This window comes from Zea mays, chromosome 6, assembly GCF_902167145.1.
Source record: "Zea mays cultivar B73 chromosome 6, Zm-B73-REFERENCE-NAM-5.0, whole genome shotgun sequence".
Taxonomy (NCBI): Eukaryota; Viridiplantae; Streptophyta; class Magnoliopsida; order Poales; family Poaceae; genus Zea; species Zea mays.
Genome location: NC_050101.1, coordinates 116,004,856 through 116,021,344, shown reverse-complemented (window position 1 = coordinate 116,021,344; position 16,489 = coordinate 116,004,856). Strand labels below are relative to the sequence as shown.

Genomic DNA, 16,489 nt, shown 5'->3' with positions numbered 1-16,489 from the left:
TGTGAACGGCCCACCGGACAGTTCGGTGAATTATAGCCGTACACCGCCGTCGAAGTCCCGAGAGCAGCCTTTTCCCTCGAGCCAGTCTGGCGCACCGGACACTGTCTGGTGCACCACCGGATAGTCCGGTGCACCCAGACTGAGCAGACTTTGGCTGCTCGAGCCATCTCTTATCCAACTCGATTTTTTCTGTTTCCAGCACTTAGACACAATACATTAGTCCATAAAACAATGTACTAAGTCTGAGAAACATACCTTTATCCTTGATTTGTACTTTGTCCACCTTTTTACAATTAGGCACTTGTGTTGGACACTAAATCACCAAAATACTTAGAAATGGCCCAAGGGCACATTTCCCTTTCACTTTTTCTCAGAGGAAGGCAGTTTATGTAGGGTTTTTCCCAAGGAAATAAAAATAACACAATACTCAACCAACACTGAGCTTCCTGCTCTCGTGGCCTTGTTTTATTTTTCAAAACGCATTTACACCCACATTTCCCTATTTCCGGAGGTTGTAAAATCTCTAATTGTCATACCACACCAGACTCGTCCATACCAGTGGACATGGACTATTCAAATAGGTTTCAACTCTGCGCAGAGGGGTACACTTTACCCACTAGTCCGGTTTCTGCGATCTCACCGTCGTGAGGCCCGAATGCCAGATCTCTTTCTTTCCTCGCACGTCCCAGCCTTAACAGTTATACCAGAAGGAGTCAGGCCACCGCCATGTCCAAACCAGACAAAACATTCCCCCTCCTTATCCTCCCGGTGCTCCCCAGCCTTCATAACCCTGGGGTTGGACCGCACGAGTTAGGATTGAATGACTGCCCACACAGTCTCGAGTGGTTGTACTATTTATGAGTACATGTAGTGAAAGATGACAAATCGGTCCTTACATGAGGGGACAATCCTTCTGCTCACGCCTAAACCAGCTGAGCCAACACCTTAGGCCCTCCCCTAAACCAGGGAGTCCCTGATCATCCCACTCCCAAGGTTATGAGGGTGAATACCCTTCATCGCACATCCCTTTTTTTTCTAAAAACCTCTTTTGAAGAAACACACTGCCCTTTCTCCCATCCCATATTTTGTAAAGGATATATGTTAATGCAGGCTATCTCTCTACTCACAATGCAAATATTCCACCCTGTAATCCCGGCCTAGGTAGTGGTAGAAAGAATAGGTAATTTATGCATCAAGGGAAGGATGGACTTGCCTTCGTCGAAGCTTTCCTGGCACAAAAGGTCTACCTCCGGGAGATCGGGCTCTGGCCCTTCTTCCGGGGCTACGGGTTCTGGATCGACAGTCCCCTCTTCTTCTAGTAAAACAGGCAATAAACAATACATCAATAGTGGTTTACTAATTGGAGTGTGTCATTTTCTAATATTATCATTACATGTGATGTAATAATTAAAGGAGAAAAGGCTGAAAAAGGAAAAAGGAAAAGGATTTAAGCTCTGGTGGGCCGGGGGGAGAATCTGGCCCAGCCGGGCGCAGGGCGCGCGCGGGCGCGATTGTGCCGGCCCAGCTACGGCCCAAAGTGGAGGACGGTGCGGGCGCGCGAGGGGTGACGCCGTTTCTACGGGGCCCACGCGTCAGAGAGAGCGTGAGGGGGAAACAGCGCCAACGGTCGACGGGGCGGGGTGAGCCGGCCGTCCGCGGGGGAGAACCCGACCGCCGGTGGGCTTGACGGTGATTCGCCGCCGGCGACCCGGTTCTTGGGCAACGGGCAGGCGCCCTAGCATGAGGAGGGGCTGGCAAGCTTAGGGGCGGGCTCAATTTGGCCAGAGGAGACTGGGAGGGGGCTGACCGCGGGGAGGTGGCGGAGCTCCACGACAGGAGTCGTCGCCGGCGAGGTTCGTGCGGGGATTGGGGCAGGGGAGTGGTGTTCCAAGCTCGCGGCAGTGCGGCGCAACTGAAGAGCCTAGCTAAATGCTCGCTGAACCACCAGAGGGGGAGGGAAGAGAGGGGGAAGGGCTTACTGGAGGGGAAGAAGACGGCGGCGCTAGCGCGATTGCTCGGGTGAGGGGGAAGATGGGTGGCTGAGGCTGGTGCGGGGCTAAGAGGTGCTCGAGGCGGCCCCTTTTATAGGCGCCCGAGGGGTGGGGAGCGGCGAAGTTGGGCGGACATCGGTGAGGTTGCACAGCACCGGAGTTAATGCCACACAGCGGCGACGACGAGACTGCACGGCGGGGCGGTGTCGTGCAAGGACGCGGCCGCAGCGGCGAGGATGGGGCGGTGCCGAACTTCCCAGTGCGGCGAGGGGACAGGCGAGGAAGAGGACGGTGGCTGGAGGTGACCGCGGCGAAGCCGTACGCGGCGAGGACGACGGGGTGGCCGACCGGTGGGGCCAGCCTGCTAGCGGGAGCGGTCGCGAGCGAGGGTGATGGGACGGTGTGTCAGTGGTGCGCGGGCGCTAGCGCGGAGTGGGCCAGAGGTGGGCCGAGGGGGAGGGAGTCGCGAGCGCGAGAGGGGGAAGCGGCCGCGGGCGTGGGCTGGAAACGGCCCAGCTAGGGGGGAAGGGTTTCTCTTTTTCTTCTTATTTTCCAAATTCTATTTCTATTTTTGCATCCCTTTTTTTGAATAATTAATCAACTAGGTAATCTTAGGTGCTAAAAATATTCTAAGTGAGGTGCTTCTAATCACACAAGGTATATGCATATGATGAGAAGACCTAGGGATAAAATAAATAAGAAAAAAAGGGGGTTAGATTAGGGTTCCAAACCTCGGGTTTGAAAATTGGGATGTTACACCGGCTAGCGTTGTGCGCTTCGTCCCACTCAGGCGAGCACCACCTATCCACCATCTGCTCCCAGCATAAAGGATGTGCGGCGTACCAATATGAAATCATCTATAAAGTAAACACGTACACCGAATATCAGAAGATAAAATTAAATTCATGCATGGAGTACTGGTACCAAACATGCATGACTTCACCTGCAGGTACTGGTCCCTGGTCAACGACATGGTTCGGGCTTGCTGCTTGGTCATCTTCTCCCCAAGGATGGAGTCGTGGTAGCTGACGATGGCCTAGATTCGTGCCTCATAGTGCATGATCACGACGAGCTTCTTACAGCTCGTGGTGGCCACCACATCCGTCTTAGCCTCGTATCCAGCCTCGCATCTGAAGAAATCCTGCATACAAAAATGATGTATACATACATTATTTCAAGAATGTGCAACGAATGCGACATATTTTACATTATAGTAAGACTTACCCACAGCTCTTGCTTCACTCGCTCCTCCTTGTTATTGAATTCCCGTCCGTCCCAGTCTACTGCATCGGGGGCGACAGTGTAGTGGTCGAAGGTGTAGGCTGTGAAAGGGAATTAGGCTTACACCTAGTCCCTAATTAATTTTGGTGGTTGAATTGCCCAACACAAATATTGGACTAACTAGTTTGCTCTTGTGTATAAGTTATACAGGTGCCAAAGGATTCACACTTAGCCAATAAAAAGACCAAGTATTGGGTTCAAACAAAGGAGCAAGAGCCAACCGAAGGCACCTCTGGTCTGGCGCACCGGACTGTCCGGTGTGCCACCGGACATGTCCGGTGCACCAGGGAATTCTCGGAAGCCGGCGCGCTATAATTCACCGGACTGTCCGGTGTACATCGGACATGTCCGGTGCTCCAAGGAAGAGCGGCCTCCAGAACTCGCCAGCCTCGGGAATTCATTTTAGTTGCTCCGCTATAATTCACCGGACTGTCCGGTGTAACAGCGGGGCAACGGCTACTTCTGGCGCCAACGGCTACCTGCGACGCATTAAATGCGCGCCAGCGCGCACAGAGGTCAGACACGCCCATGCTGGCGCACCGGACAATCTACAGTAAATGTCCGGTGCGCCACCGGACATCAAGGCGGGCCCAACAGTCAGAGTTCCAACGGTCAGAACCCTAACGGTCGGGTGACGTGGCTGTCGCACCGGACATGTCCGGTGTGCACCGGACTGTCCGGTGCACCATACGACAGACAGCTTTTCACCAACGGCTAGATTTTGGTTGGTGGCTATAATACCACCCCAACCGGCCACTTCAAGGTGTGGGAGCCCAAGCAACATTCCAAGTCATCTAGTTGACATACTCAAGCCCTCCCAACCACATATATTCATTGATCCATCCTATACACAAGATTTAGTCCACTACAACCAACACAAGTGCCACAAAAGAGATAGCAAGCAATTGAGAGCTACTCATTTGAGTTTAGCACTAGTGCCTTGTGAGATTCATCGAGAGATAGTGTGTACCTCATCTTTGTGTTCATTTGCGCGTGGAGTTTTGACTCCCATTGAACTTCCTCCAAAGTTTTGGAGGCTTGTAAAAGCTAGCAAGAGACACCAAAGTGTGTGGTAGTCCTTGCGGGATCGAGAGTGATCCTTGAGAAGAAGAAGAGCTCACCGATCCTTGTGTGATCGGGGGAGAGAGGGAAAGGGTTGAAAAAGACCCGTCCTTAAGTGGACTCCTCAACGGGGACTAGGCCTTCGAGGGCCGAACCTCGGTAAAACAAATCACCCGTGTCCATTGTGTTTATTGCTTGTGATTTGTTTGTTTTCCCTTGCTCTAAGTTTTCTTGCACCATTATTAGCTAATTTCATTTGGCGTTGCTTCAAGTTAAATTTCCATTTAGTGAAGCAACACGTTGCAAGAAAGAACTTGTTCTAGTGCTCTTCTCATCTAAGGGTTCTTGCTTTGTTATTCTATAACTTATTAGTTGTATTGATTTATCTCTTCCGCATTATTTAGCAATACTCTTTCAAGCAAGAACTTAGCTTCTATTCTCCGATATTTGTATATCTTGTTCTAACCACTAATCAAGGGATCTAGTTGGGGGATAAAGTTTTAATTTTCAGGTTCCGCCTATTCACCCCCCCCCCTCTAGGCGACTTTCAATTGGTATCGGAGCTAGGCACTTCATCTTGAGTCTAACAACTCGAAGTGATGGCTCGTAGAAGATCCCAAAAGAACAAGAAGACCCAGGAGAACAAGGAGGTAACTCTTGAGATATTACTTTCCGATTGTTCTAATTATGTTTCTTGGTCTACTAGAGTGATAAATGCTTTTAGAACCATAGATCCTCAATTAGAACAAATTTTAGACAAGAGTATCTTCCCTCCTAGTTATAATGGAAAAATTATCTCTGAGGAGGACCAAAGATGTTTTCGCTTAAACTACCTTGCTTTTGACATCTTAAGCAATTCTCTTAGCAAAGAAGATTATCGTGCCTTCATATCAAATTATGATGAATCCACCCATGATGCGCATGATATTTGGACTAGAATTAAAAGCAAATTTAATGAGTCCAAACATGATAGTTCATTTTGTGCTTCTACTTCCTTTGGTATTTGTGATACTAACCCTTGCAAGGAAGAAGAAGAAAATGAACGATGGAGACCAAACGATGAATCCACCTCTTCAAAAGGTTTGTCTTCCCATTTCAATTCCCACATGTGTTGTGTGGCTAATGCAAATGATAGCGGAAGCACAAATGAGGATGAGGAGGAAGAAAGAAGCTTTGTGCAACTCTACGCTCGCCTAAGCCAAGAAGATAAGGCGGTCATGCTCAAGCTTCTAGAAAGTGCGAGAGAGCAAGGCGAAGCTCGTCAAAGGCTTGAAAGTATTCTCTCAATGAAGATGCAATGCTTTGACGAGTTGACTAAAGAACATGAGGAGCTAAAATGCTCTCATGTTGATTTGGTCCAAAGGTATGAAACTATTTCAATTGAGCAAGATAACGCTTTACATTGTATTGCTCAATTAGTAAATAGGAATACCTTACTTAAGGATCAAGTAGAAAAGCTAAAAGTTGAAAATCTAGCTTTTCAAGAAAAATATGATATGCTTCTATGTTCTCATGAAAATCTTATGGATGATCATATCATATTAAATTTGACTCATGAGGTTGTGATAGAAAACTTAAAATCCCAACAACCTCACTCGTGCACATGTATTCAAATTGATACTATATTACCATGTGCTAATGCTTGTTGTCCGTCGACAAGCAAATTTTCTTTTGAGCTAGAACTTGCAGGAACAACTGATGATACATATCAAAAGCTCAAAGAAGAAAATGAGAGGTTAAAAATGAGCTTGACACAACTAAAAGGGAAGTGCATTGCTCAACCTTCTCAAGATAACCGTGATCACATGGTGAAGAAGCTTGAGACAGGAACAACCGTGGCATGCACTACATCCCTTGAAGAAAATGTCAAGGATTTGAGGATTGCCAAGAGGAAGAAACAAAAGATGAAATTCAACACTTCCTCCAAAAGCCTCAACCATGCCTCCACAAAAGGTAACATCCAAGGTAATGATCAAGCCACACTTCACATTAAGAGGTGTAGTGAATGCTTTGAAGAGGGGCACTTGATTAGGTCATGTCCCCACATTAAAAATGGCTTGATTATTAACAAGGATGATAGACTTTGTTTTAAATGCTCCAAGAAGGGACACTTGCTTAGATCTTGTTCCCATTTAAAACAAAAAGGCATAGGGTTAGAAAAGAAAGTTTTTACTAACCATGTAGCCGGCAACAAACAAGGAAAGAAGAAAACTTCAAAACTTGAAAAACGCCTATGCTACAGATGCCGAAAGAAGGGACATCAATGCAAGGATTGTCCCATTGGTAACAATTCCACTCCTAGCTTGTCAATTAATTCTCATGTAACTAGGCAACCCAAAATTGCAACTTGTGCTAGAAAGGTAATGAGTTTACCTAATGCTAACACAAAGGACTTTTGGGTTCCTAGATCCTTGTTGACTAACCGTGATGGACCCATCAAGCGATGGGTACCAAAATATGCTTGACAAGATTTGTAGGAGAAAGAGATGATATGAAGCCTTGGGGTGCTTGAGAGAGTCCATTCAAGCTATCAATCTTCAATGATCTACATCCATGATTGACCCAAGGTTATTCTTCATATTACTATGTCTTAAACTCATATCATCTCGAGGAAGACATTGATGTTGTAGGAAATAAAAGAAGGATCATGTGTAAAAAAAATTAAGGCCTACAACATGAAGGAAAGTCAAAGGATGGTAACTTCTATGTTCTTAAGTGCAAGTATTTCAAACTATCATTTCTTATGTGTCGTGTGTAGTCACATAGAAATATGTAGCACTTCAAATATCTTTAATTTTATATTACCATTCTTTGAAGAATTTTCTATCATATGGTAGATTGCATACTCATCATTTCCATCCTATGGCAATCTACATGCTTTAAAATGTTGCAAGTATCTCATGGCATGTTTTTCACTAAGTTGTTTTATTATTGCCATGATTCTAGATATAGAGAGACATTTCATATTCTTAAAAGGATGAGGTGTCATGTAAGGAATTCAAATCCTTAGGACACTTATCAAAAGAAAAATTCTCTCTATAACTAGAATAGTGAGACTAATGATTTTTCTTAAATAACCCAAGTAGTCTCACTTGTAGAGAATAAGTTTCTCTTTGGAAATGTGTAATCTAACATGAAAAGAAAAATCAATCCAATGATTTATGATGTACTTCAACTTGCTTAAATTGGATTTGATTCTTTCACATTTATCGCTTTCCATATCATGAATTAGATTTATTCCCATAATCTCAAAGGATTGCTTATGCTTGTCTTATGAGTTAAAATTGAGCATAACATCATCTATGGAAAATCTAGTTCATGTTATAAAGTTTCCATGCTTTTAGTAATCTAGTTTTTCATTCCCTATCAAAAATGATTACAAAGAGGGAAACTAGTGCTTGTGTTGCTACTAACATTTCTCTTGAGTTGAAGTATGAAAATCTACAAGAGAGAAAGTGCACAAGCCTCATGGGTTGATCCTCACCCAAAGGAAGAAAGGTAAAAAGCAAAGGTATGGGAACTCATCTTTTTAATTAAGTTTGGTTCCCATCTCAATGGGTATTTAATCTAATTCATGCCTTTGCTATATCCATTCTCATATTGACCTGTTTTATGTAATAATTAATAAAGTTCAATATAAAGAAGTAAATTCCTATGAGTGATCAAATTGTTAAATAGTGCATGTTCCTCTTTTCAAGTAAAAGTGCACTAATGTTAAGGAGTTTACTTCACGTCTGTGTGACTTATGGATGATGAATTATGCTTATTTCCTATCTAAAAGAAATCATCCATCATTGTATACTTCCTTGTATTGCTAACATCCTTCTTGAGTATTTTCAATAAGTTTGAAAGGAAAAAGAAGCCACTGCAAAGGGAGGACTCTCAAATGAAAGAGGAGAACATCAAGAACAACACCACCTACTTCTTCGAAACAATCAATGGTGTGGTTGTGAGTATTCTAAACCCTTTCATAATGAGAATACTAGGCTCAAGTTGTTTATTACAAATTTAATGAGCCTTGATCAAGATGTATAATGCTTCTCTCCATTTGTCCTTAAAGTAAATGCATCCATTCAATTCATTCAAATACTTGATGCATATCTTTAGGGGGAGCCTCTTTCTATATCTTGATTATGTTGAGACTATTACTTTATCTTAGTAATTTCATATAGTCTCTTGAATGAGAATGAGTTTCTCATGAAGTATGCTACTATTTTTAAATTCTTGTCTTTCACTATAAAGTAGCATAATTGCTGGATTCTCCTACTCTAAGCTTAATTGATAATCTAATGCGTATGTTGTTCTTTTGATTACATCTGTTATTTGTTTGATCATTGAATGACTTCAATCAATAATCATGCTTCTTAGTGACGTATATACTTTCAATCGATATATCTCTTGATATGCACTAAGTTAAAAGGAGAATTCATGATACATTTATGCAACTTGTGATCCATTTGATATTTGCTAACAATAACTTGAAAAGATCACTAGTTGTAGAACTCTCTCTTGTGCAAAATATTTCCATATATTGTCATTAAGAATAGGTCTTAAGCATCTAAGACTAAGGACAAAGCACAATGAAGAGAGCGTCCCTATGTAAAGGTACAAAAAGGTAAAACTATCTCCTTTCATTTTAAACTTGTACCTAAATCTTTCTTTTCTATACTCTCTATACATATCTTGTATAAAAGGAAGAGAAAGCATGTCCATGTATTATCCCTGCTTCATACCTAGTTTAATTTCCCAAGATTCATTCCTGCTTTAGTGCATCTCTGGTAAAACTAGATGAAGTACTTTCTTGTCAAAGAGCTTAAAGCTTAACCTTGTAACGAGGATAAGCTGCCTTTATTTCAAAGGTGGATGGTCCTTAAGTCTCTTTGAAATCCTTAAGGGAAAATGCTTAAATTGTTTACAACATGCTTTCATAAGTGCATAAATTGTCATGAGCATCACACTTATACTATGACACAATGCACTTCACATTCTGTATGATATAGATATGTTCTCATTAACCTAATTATGTGCAATTGGCATTTAAGGCCAAAATATGTGTTCCTCTCCATGCACATACTTAGGGGGAGCAATCTATGTTATATAGAACTATGATCATGCTTAATTTGATATATCCTCTTGATCATGTCTCTTTGATATATGCTATGACTAATGTGTTTTCAAGTGTATTTCAAACCAAGTCATAGGTATATTGAAAGGAATTTGGAGTCTTCGGCGAAGACAAAGGCTTCCACTCCACTACTCATCCTTCGCTGTCGCTCCGCATCACTCTCCGTCTTTGGTATAATCTTCACTCATATGTTTTATTTGCCAAAAAGGAGAAAATAGTTAGGAAAAGGGTCTATATTTCATTCCAAGTATCCGTTTTTGGCGATTCATGCCAAAGGGGGAGAAAGTATTGGCCCAAAGCAAAAGGACCGCACCACCACCCTAATTTTAAAATTAATGGTTTTCAATTGGAAAATTTCAAATTGGTATCTCTTTGTGTTCTAAAGGGGGAGCAAGTAGTATTTTTTAAAAAAACTTGATATCTTAAAACCCTCTTGAACACTAAGAGGAGAATTTATTTGAGGGGGAGTTTTGTTTAGTCAAAGGAAAAGCATTTGGAACAAGGGGAGAGAATTTCAAATCTTGAAAATGCTTCTCAAATCTTATTCATTTACCTTTGAAAAGGACTTTGAAAAGAATTTATAAAAGAGTTTGCAAAAACAAAACCTGTGGTGCAAATGTGGTCCAATATGTTAAAAACAAAGAAACAATCCATGCACATCATGTAAGTATTTATATTGGCTCAATTCCAAGCAACCTTTGCACTTACGTTATGCAAACTAGTTCAATTATGTACTTTTACATTTGCTTTGGTTTGTGTTGGCATCAATCACCAAAAAGGGGGAGATTGAAAGGGAATTAGGCTTACACCTAGTCCCTAATTAATTTTGGTGGTTGAATTGCCCAACACAAATATTGGACTAACTAGTTTGCTCTAGTGTATAAGTTATACAGGTGCCAAAGGATTCACACTTAGCCAATAAAAAGACCAAGTATTGGGTTCAAACAAAGGAGCAAGAGCCAACCGAAGGCACCTCTGGTCTGGCGCACCGGACTGTCCGGTGTGCCACCGGACATGTCCGGTGCACCAGGGAATTCTCGGAAGCCGGCGCGCTATAATTCACCGGACTGTCCGGTGTACATCGGACATGTCCGGTGCTCCAAGGAAGAGCGGCCTCCGGAACTCGCCAGCCTCGGGAATTCATTTTAGCTGCTCCGCTATAATTCACCGGACTGTCCGGTGTAACAGCGGGGCAACGGCTACTTCTGGCGCCAACGGCTACCTGCGACGCATTAAATGCGCGCCAGCGCGCGCAGAGGTCAGACACGCCCATGCTGGCGCACCGGACAATCTACAGTGCATGTCCAGTGCGCCACCGGACATCAAGGCGGGCCCAATAGTCAGAGTTCCAACGGTCAGAACCCTAACGGTCGGGTGACGTGGCTGTCGCACCGGACATGTCCGGTGTGCACCGGACTGTCCCGTGCACCATACGACAGACAACTTTTCACCAACGGCTAGATTTTGGTTGGTGGCTATAAATACCACCCCAACCGGCCACTTCAAGGTGTGGGAGCCCAAGCAACATTCCAAGTCATCTAGTTGACATACTCAAGCCCTCCCAACCACATATATTCATTGATCCATCCTATACACAAGATTTAGTCCACTACAACCAACACAAGTGCCACAAAAGAGATAGCAAGCAATTGAGAGCTACTCATTTGAGTTTAGCACTAGTGCCTTGTGAGATTCATCGAGAGATAGTGTGTACCTCATCTTTGTGTTCATTTGCGCGTGGAGTTTTGACTCCCATTGAACTTCCTCCAAAGTTTTGGAGGCTTGTAAAAGCTAGCAAGAGACACCAAAGTGTGTGGTGGTCCTTGCGGGATCGAGAGTGATCCTTGAGAAGAAGAAGAGCTCTCTTATCCTTGTGTGATCGGGGGAGAGAGGGAAAGGGTTGAAAAAGACCCGTCCTTAAGTGGACTCCTCAACGGGGACTAGGCCTTCGAGGGCCGAACCTCGGTAAAACAAATCACCCGTGTCCATTGTGTTTATTGCTTGTGATTTGTTTGTTTTCCCTTGCTCTAAGTTTTCTTGCACCATTATTAGCTAATTTCATTTGGCGTTGCTTCAAGTTAAATTTCCATTTAGTGAAGCAACACGTTGCAAGAAAGAACTTGTTCTAGTGCTCTTCTCATCTAAGGGTTCTTGCTTTGTTATTCTATAACTTATTAGTTGTATTGATTTATCTCTTCCGCATTATTTAGCAATACTCTTTCAAGCAAGAACTTAGCTTTTATTCTCCGATATTTGTATATCTTGTTCTAACCACTAATCAAGGGATCTAGTTGGGGGATAAAGTTTTAATTTTCAGGTTCCGCCTATTCACCCCCCCTCTAGGCGACTTTCAGGCTGGGCCCGTCACTACGGCATACTCAACCAGTCTAGGGAAGTGTTCCCTGCATAGCAGGCCGAGGATGCCATTAGGGTTGCGACGATGACCCCCAGCATTCTCCACAATCGTCCAAGACCTATCCAAGTGATAAATAAAAAGTATTAGTTTATATTATGATTTTGAACACATAATATGAACAAGAATGAAGAACATAAAGTTACATGCCTCTCCCCGTCCGGACGAATCAACGGTCGCCTGTCTCGAAGTATGGGACGCTGAGGGAGACTCGTGGGACCTCGCAGGTAGACGCTCCTCAAACCTGAGGCACCAGAACCTGAGGCGTCCTGCTGAGCGTCATTGTCATCCTGCTACTGGTCATCGTCGTCCTGCTGCGCTGCCTGCTGCTGGACGCCGTCGTCCTACTATGCCACCTGCTACTGGATGTCGTCGTCTTGCTATGCCTCGTCCGCCGTCCTGCTCCTCCTCCCCCTCCTCCTCCTCAGCCAACCGCCCACCATCTTTGTCCAACAACCTGCAATTAAGAGTAAACACATAAGCACATATAAAAAGATGTATTTAAAAACAGGTGCGAAATAAAAAAACTATAGCATTACATCGATTAAAAATAATCTTCATATGTGTCGGGGTTAGCCGGATCATAACTCTCATCATCACTATCAACCATCTCATAGTCAACACCATCTGAAGGCGCAAGTTCGTCATTAATGTCATTGCCTTGAAGGATTACTAAGTCATTCTCATTTTGTACCTCATCATCCTCCTCATCAACAACCATTTCAATATCTACGTCCATTCTGATAGCTTCGGTTAAGTCTATATCAAATCACCCTTCTAGCCCATCTTCTTCGAAGAACTCTCCATCATATGTGTTCGGGTCTAAGCTATAATCTTCATCGTCAGGAACAGGTAATCTCCCGTGCGGTGATACCTTATACACAACATACCAACCCTTAAGATGTTCTTTCGTTTGGCACGCATATGGGATATAATACACTTGTGTGGCCTGTTGGGCCATGATATAGACATCGTCTCCTAGTAAGGTAGAATCTTGTCAAATTTTGACTATCCCAAGATTAGAATGTGTTCATCTCGTCACTTGATCGACGCTAGAATTCATGAAGAAATTATTCCATGTATGGCGTCACCTCTTCAAGGTTGGTCATTAGATATAGCATGATATGCCGCCACTCTTCATGTGTCATGGTCTTGGTGGTCGAGCCACTTGCGCTTCCGAGTTGGCCTCGAAATATGCTGAGTTTCGATTCATTGCCGCCATCATTGTAATGAGGGGGTGGATTATGCACACTTAGCAGTTTGTCACCATAGTAAGTTGTTGTGAAGTTTGACACCTCTAGAATTTATGCCTCTGCAATGGAAGCCTCGATTTTGCATTTATTTCTACATTTCTTTCGAATAGTCTTTAGACATCTCTCGATCGGATAGCACCAACGTCCCTGCACGGGCCCCCCATTCGTGCCTCATAGGGGAGATTAAGAATCAAATGCAACATTAGATTGAAGAAACCGGGTGGAAATATCTTCTCAAGCTTACACAGTAACACGGGTGCCAATCTTTCCAAGTCTGCAACCACGGTCTGAGATAACTCTTTTGCACAAAGCTAACGGAAGAAATAGCTCAACTCCGAAAGTGCTAGCCAGACATGCTCAGGGACATAGCCTCGAACCATCGCAGGAAGAATTCGTTCAATCCATATGTGAAAGTCATGACTCTTCATCCCTAAGACTCATAGAGTAGATAAGTTCACCCCCTACTCAGGTTAGCTGCATACCCATTAGGGAACATCAAGATCTTGATCCACTGAATTACTTCCTTCCTCTGGGCCCTGCTTAGGACGAAATCGGCCTTAGGCCTTCTCCATGTCTTTCCACCACTTGGCGACTTCATCTCTTGGTTTGGTCTATCACATAACGTTGCCAGATCCACTCTTGCCTTTACGTTATCCTTTGACTTATCAGGAATGTCCATAATTGTTGCCCAAAGTGCCTCGACAACATTCTTTTCAGTGTGCATCACGTCAATGTTGTGTGGAAGGAGCAGGTCATCATAATAGGGGAGCCGAGTCAAGCCCGACTTATGTGTCCACATATGCTGCTCACCATATCCCACAAAACCACCTTCTGTATTGGCCACGAGCCCATCTATCTGTTGACGAATTTCAGCACCAGTCATCGTTGCAGGTGGGCGGTCTGTCACTATGACACCTTTCATAAAGTTCTTGATGTCTAGACGAAATGGATGGTCAGGAGGGAGAAATTGTCTATGTTTATCGAAGGACGAATATTTGCCACCCTTTTTCAACCAAATGAACCTAAGAGCTTCCTTGCAAACTGGGCATGGGAACTTACCGTGAACACACCAGGCGCAGAATACCCATACGCTGGTAAGTCATGCATGGAGTACTGGTACCAAACATGCATTTTGAAATTTGTCTTTGTAGCTCGGTCATACGTCCATACCCCTTCCTTCCAAGCACGTACCAATTCATCGATCAAAGGCTCCATGTACACGCCCATTTTATTCCTCGGGTGTCCAGGAATTATCAACGACACGAATATATTCTGCCTTTGAAAGCACACACCGGAGGGGGGAAATTGATTGGGATAACAAACACGGGCCAACATGTGTATGGGGCAGCGCTCATACCATAGGGAGTGAACCCGTCTATGGCCAGTGCAACATGTACATTACGAGCCTCTTCGACTTTCTCACGGTGAATGGCATCAAAGTGTTTCCATGCTTCACCATCGGATGCGTGCACCATCTTGTCAGGATTGTATCGTTTTCCATTTTTGTGCCATGCCATCTATTTTGCGGATTCCTCGGTCATGTATAAACGTTGGATCCTCGGTATGAATGGAAGGTGTCGTAGGATTGTCAAGGGAATGTCGAGCTGCCTCTTCTATCCATCACCAAAGTCTACCTCCATAAACCTAGACGATTTACACTTGGGACAGTACTTTGCCTCCATGTATTCTTTCCTAAATAGCACGCAGCCCATCGGACAAGCATGTATCTGCTCATACGTCATCTTGAGTGCACGAAGGAGTTTCTGTGCCTCGTACATGCTCTTTGGCAGAACGTGATCCTCCAGAAGCAGGCTCCCAATAACCGTCAACAAGCCATCGAATGTGTCTCGACTCATGTTGTACTGCAACTTGAACGTCATTACACGCCCAATGCATTCAGTTGAGAAACCTTAGTCTAGCCATGAAGGGGCTTCTGTGCCACGTCAAACATGTCATAGAATGCCTTTGCAGTCGGCTCTGGCTCATCATCCGAACATCCTCTGGCGTACTGTGCCTCGTGATAGTCGTTCAACATATCCGCTACCCCCGCTTCAGCATCATAATGCTCGACACGTTATCTCAGCACCTCCTCTCTCGTACGATGCGCTTCACCATGAAAGATCCACCGAGTATAGCTCGACGTAAATCCATTCTTCCAAATATGTTCTACCATGGACTTCTTTGATTTTCTTTTTCGGTTGGCAAATTTGCTGCACGGGCATGGGACTAGACTCGCTCCTTTAGCAGCTTCGCCATATGCCCGTTCCACGAAATCATCGATCTTTCTAATCCATTCAGGTGTGACATCGTTCCTTCCTACACGACCTATGTACATCCACTCACGGTCCTCCATACACTAACATATATAACCAAAGCCTATCAATAGAAAATTTCGGTAGCACCTCCCCTGCACAGGGAGGTTTCCAAAGCCTGCAAATAAAAGTATCAGCACAATGGCTGACATCCACGCATATATCAATGGCACGATGGCATATGCAATGCATTGGACATCATATATACAAGTAGTTGAAAATTATTTTATATCTATACAACTCGAATGATTTACCTAGTGCCTAGAGATCATATACAAATTCGATGGCATATACAACTCGATGGCATATACAATGCATTGGACATAAGATATACTCTATGGCTTTCTAATGCATCTAGTGTATAGGGATCATATACAAATTCTAATTACCTAGTGGCTAGAGATCAAATACAAATTCTAATTACAAAGTCTAACTATCCATCACATTATCCATCACATGCTCACATATATAGAGAAAGATTTACCATCTTATGTGCGATGGCGGTGGGGGGCGTGACGACAGTTGAGGTCCGGCGGTGTGGGGATGGGTGCGACGGCGGTTGAGGCCCAACGGCGTGGTGCCGGGCGCGGCGGCCGCGGTGGCCCGAGGCGTGCGGGTGCGGTGGCGTGGGCCGGGCGTGGTGTGGGGGCATGACGGTGGTGGCCAGCGAGTTGGGGCGCGCGGTGGCGACGGTGGTAGCGAAGAGTGGCGGCGGCGGGTGAATGAAAATCCAAGTGAAGAAGAAGCCCAGAAGGGGCTATGTAAACAGACTTTATCGAGTGCCCGTGATCTGGCACTCAACAAAGTATTTTTTAAAATTTTAAAATATACTTTGCCGAGTGCCAGATCGCGGGCACTCGGCACAGCTACCTATACCGAGTGCCCACTGACAAGCACTCGACAAAGGAGTTTTAATAATTTTTAAAAATGTTGTGCCGAGTGTCCTACGTATGACACTCGGTAGAGCAAGCTTTGCCGAGTGCCCCACCTGGACACTCGGCAAAGTATATACTTTTATTTTTTTATTTTGCCAGCCAAACTTTTTGTGGTAT

The 16,489-nt window shown here is 44.3% G+C and overlaps 1 protein-coding gene across 1 annotated transcript in view; it reads right to left on the bottom strand.

Moving 5' to 3' along the window:
• LOC103631312 (uncharacterized) overlaps positions 1–16,089 on the bottom strand; it is a 59,976-nt gene extending 43,887 nt beyond the window's left edge. The window contains exon 1 of the mRNA XM_020540063.1: positions 15,922–16,089. Within this exon, the coding sequence (XP_020395652.1) occupies positions 15,922–16,089 (168 nt within the window). The remainder of the gene's footprint in view (positions 1–15,921) is intronic.
• Between the last annotated feature and the right edge of the window lie 400 nt (positions 16,090–16,489).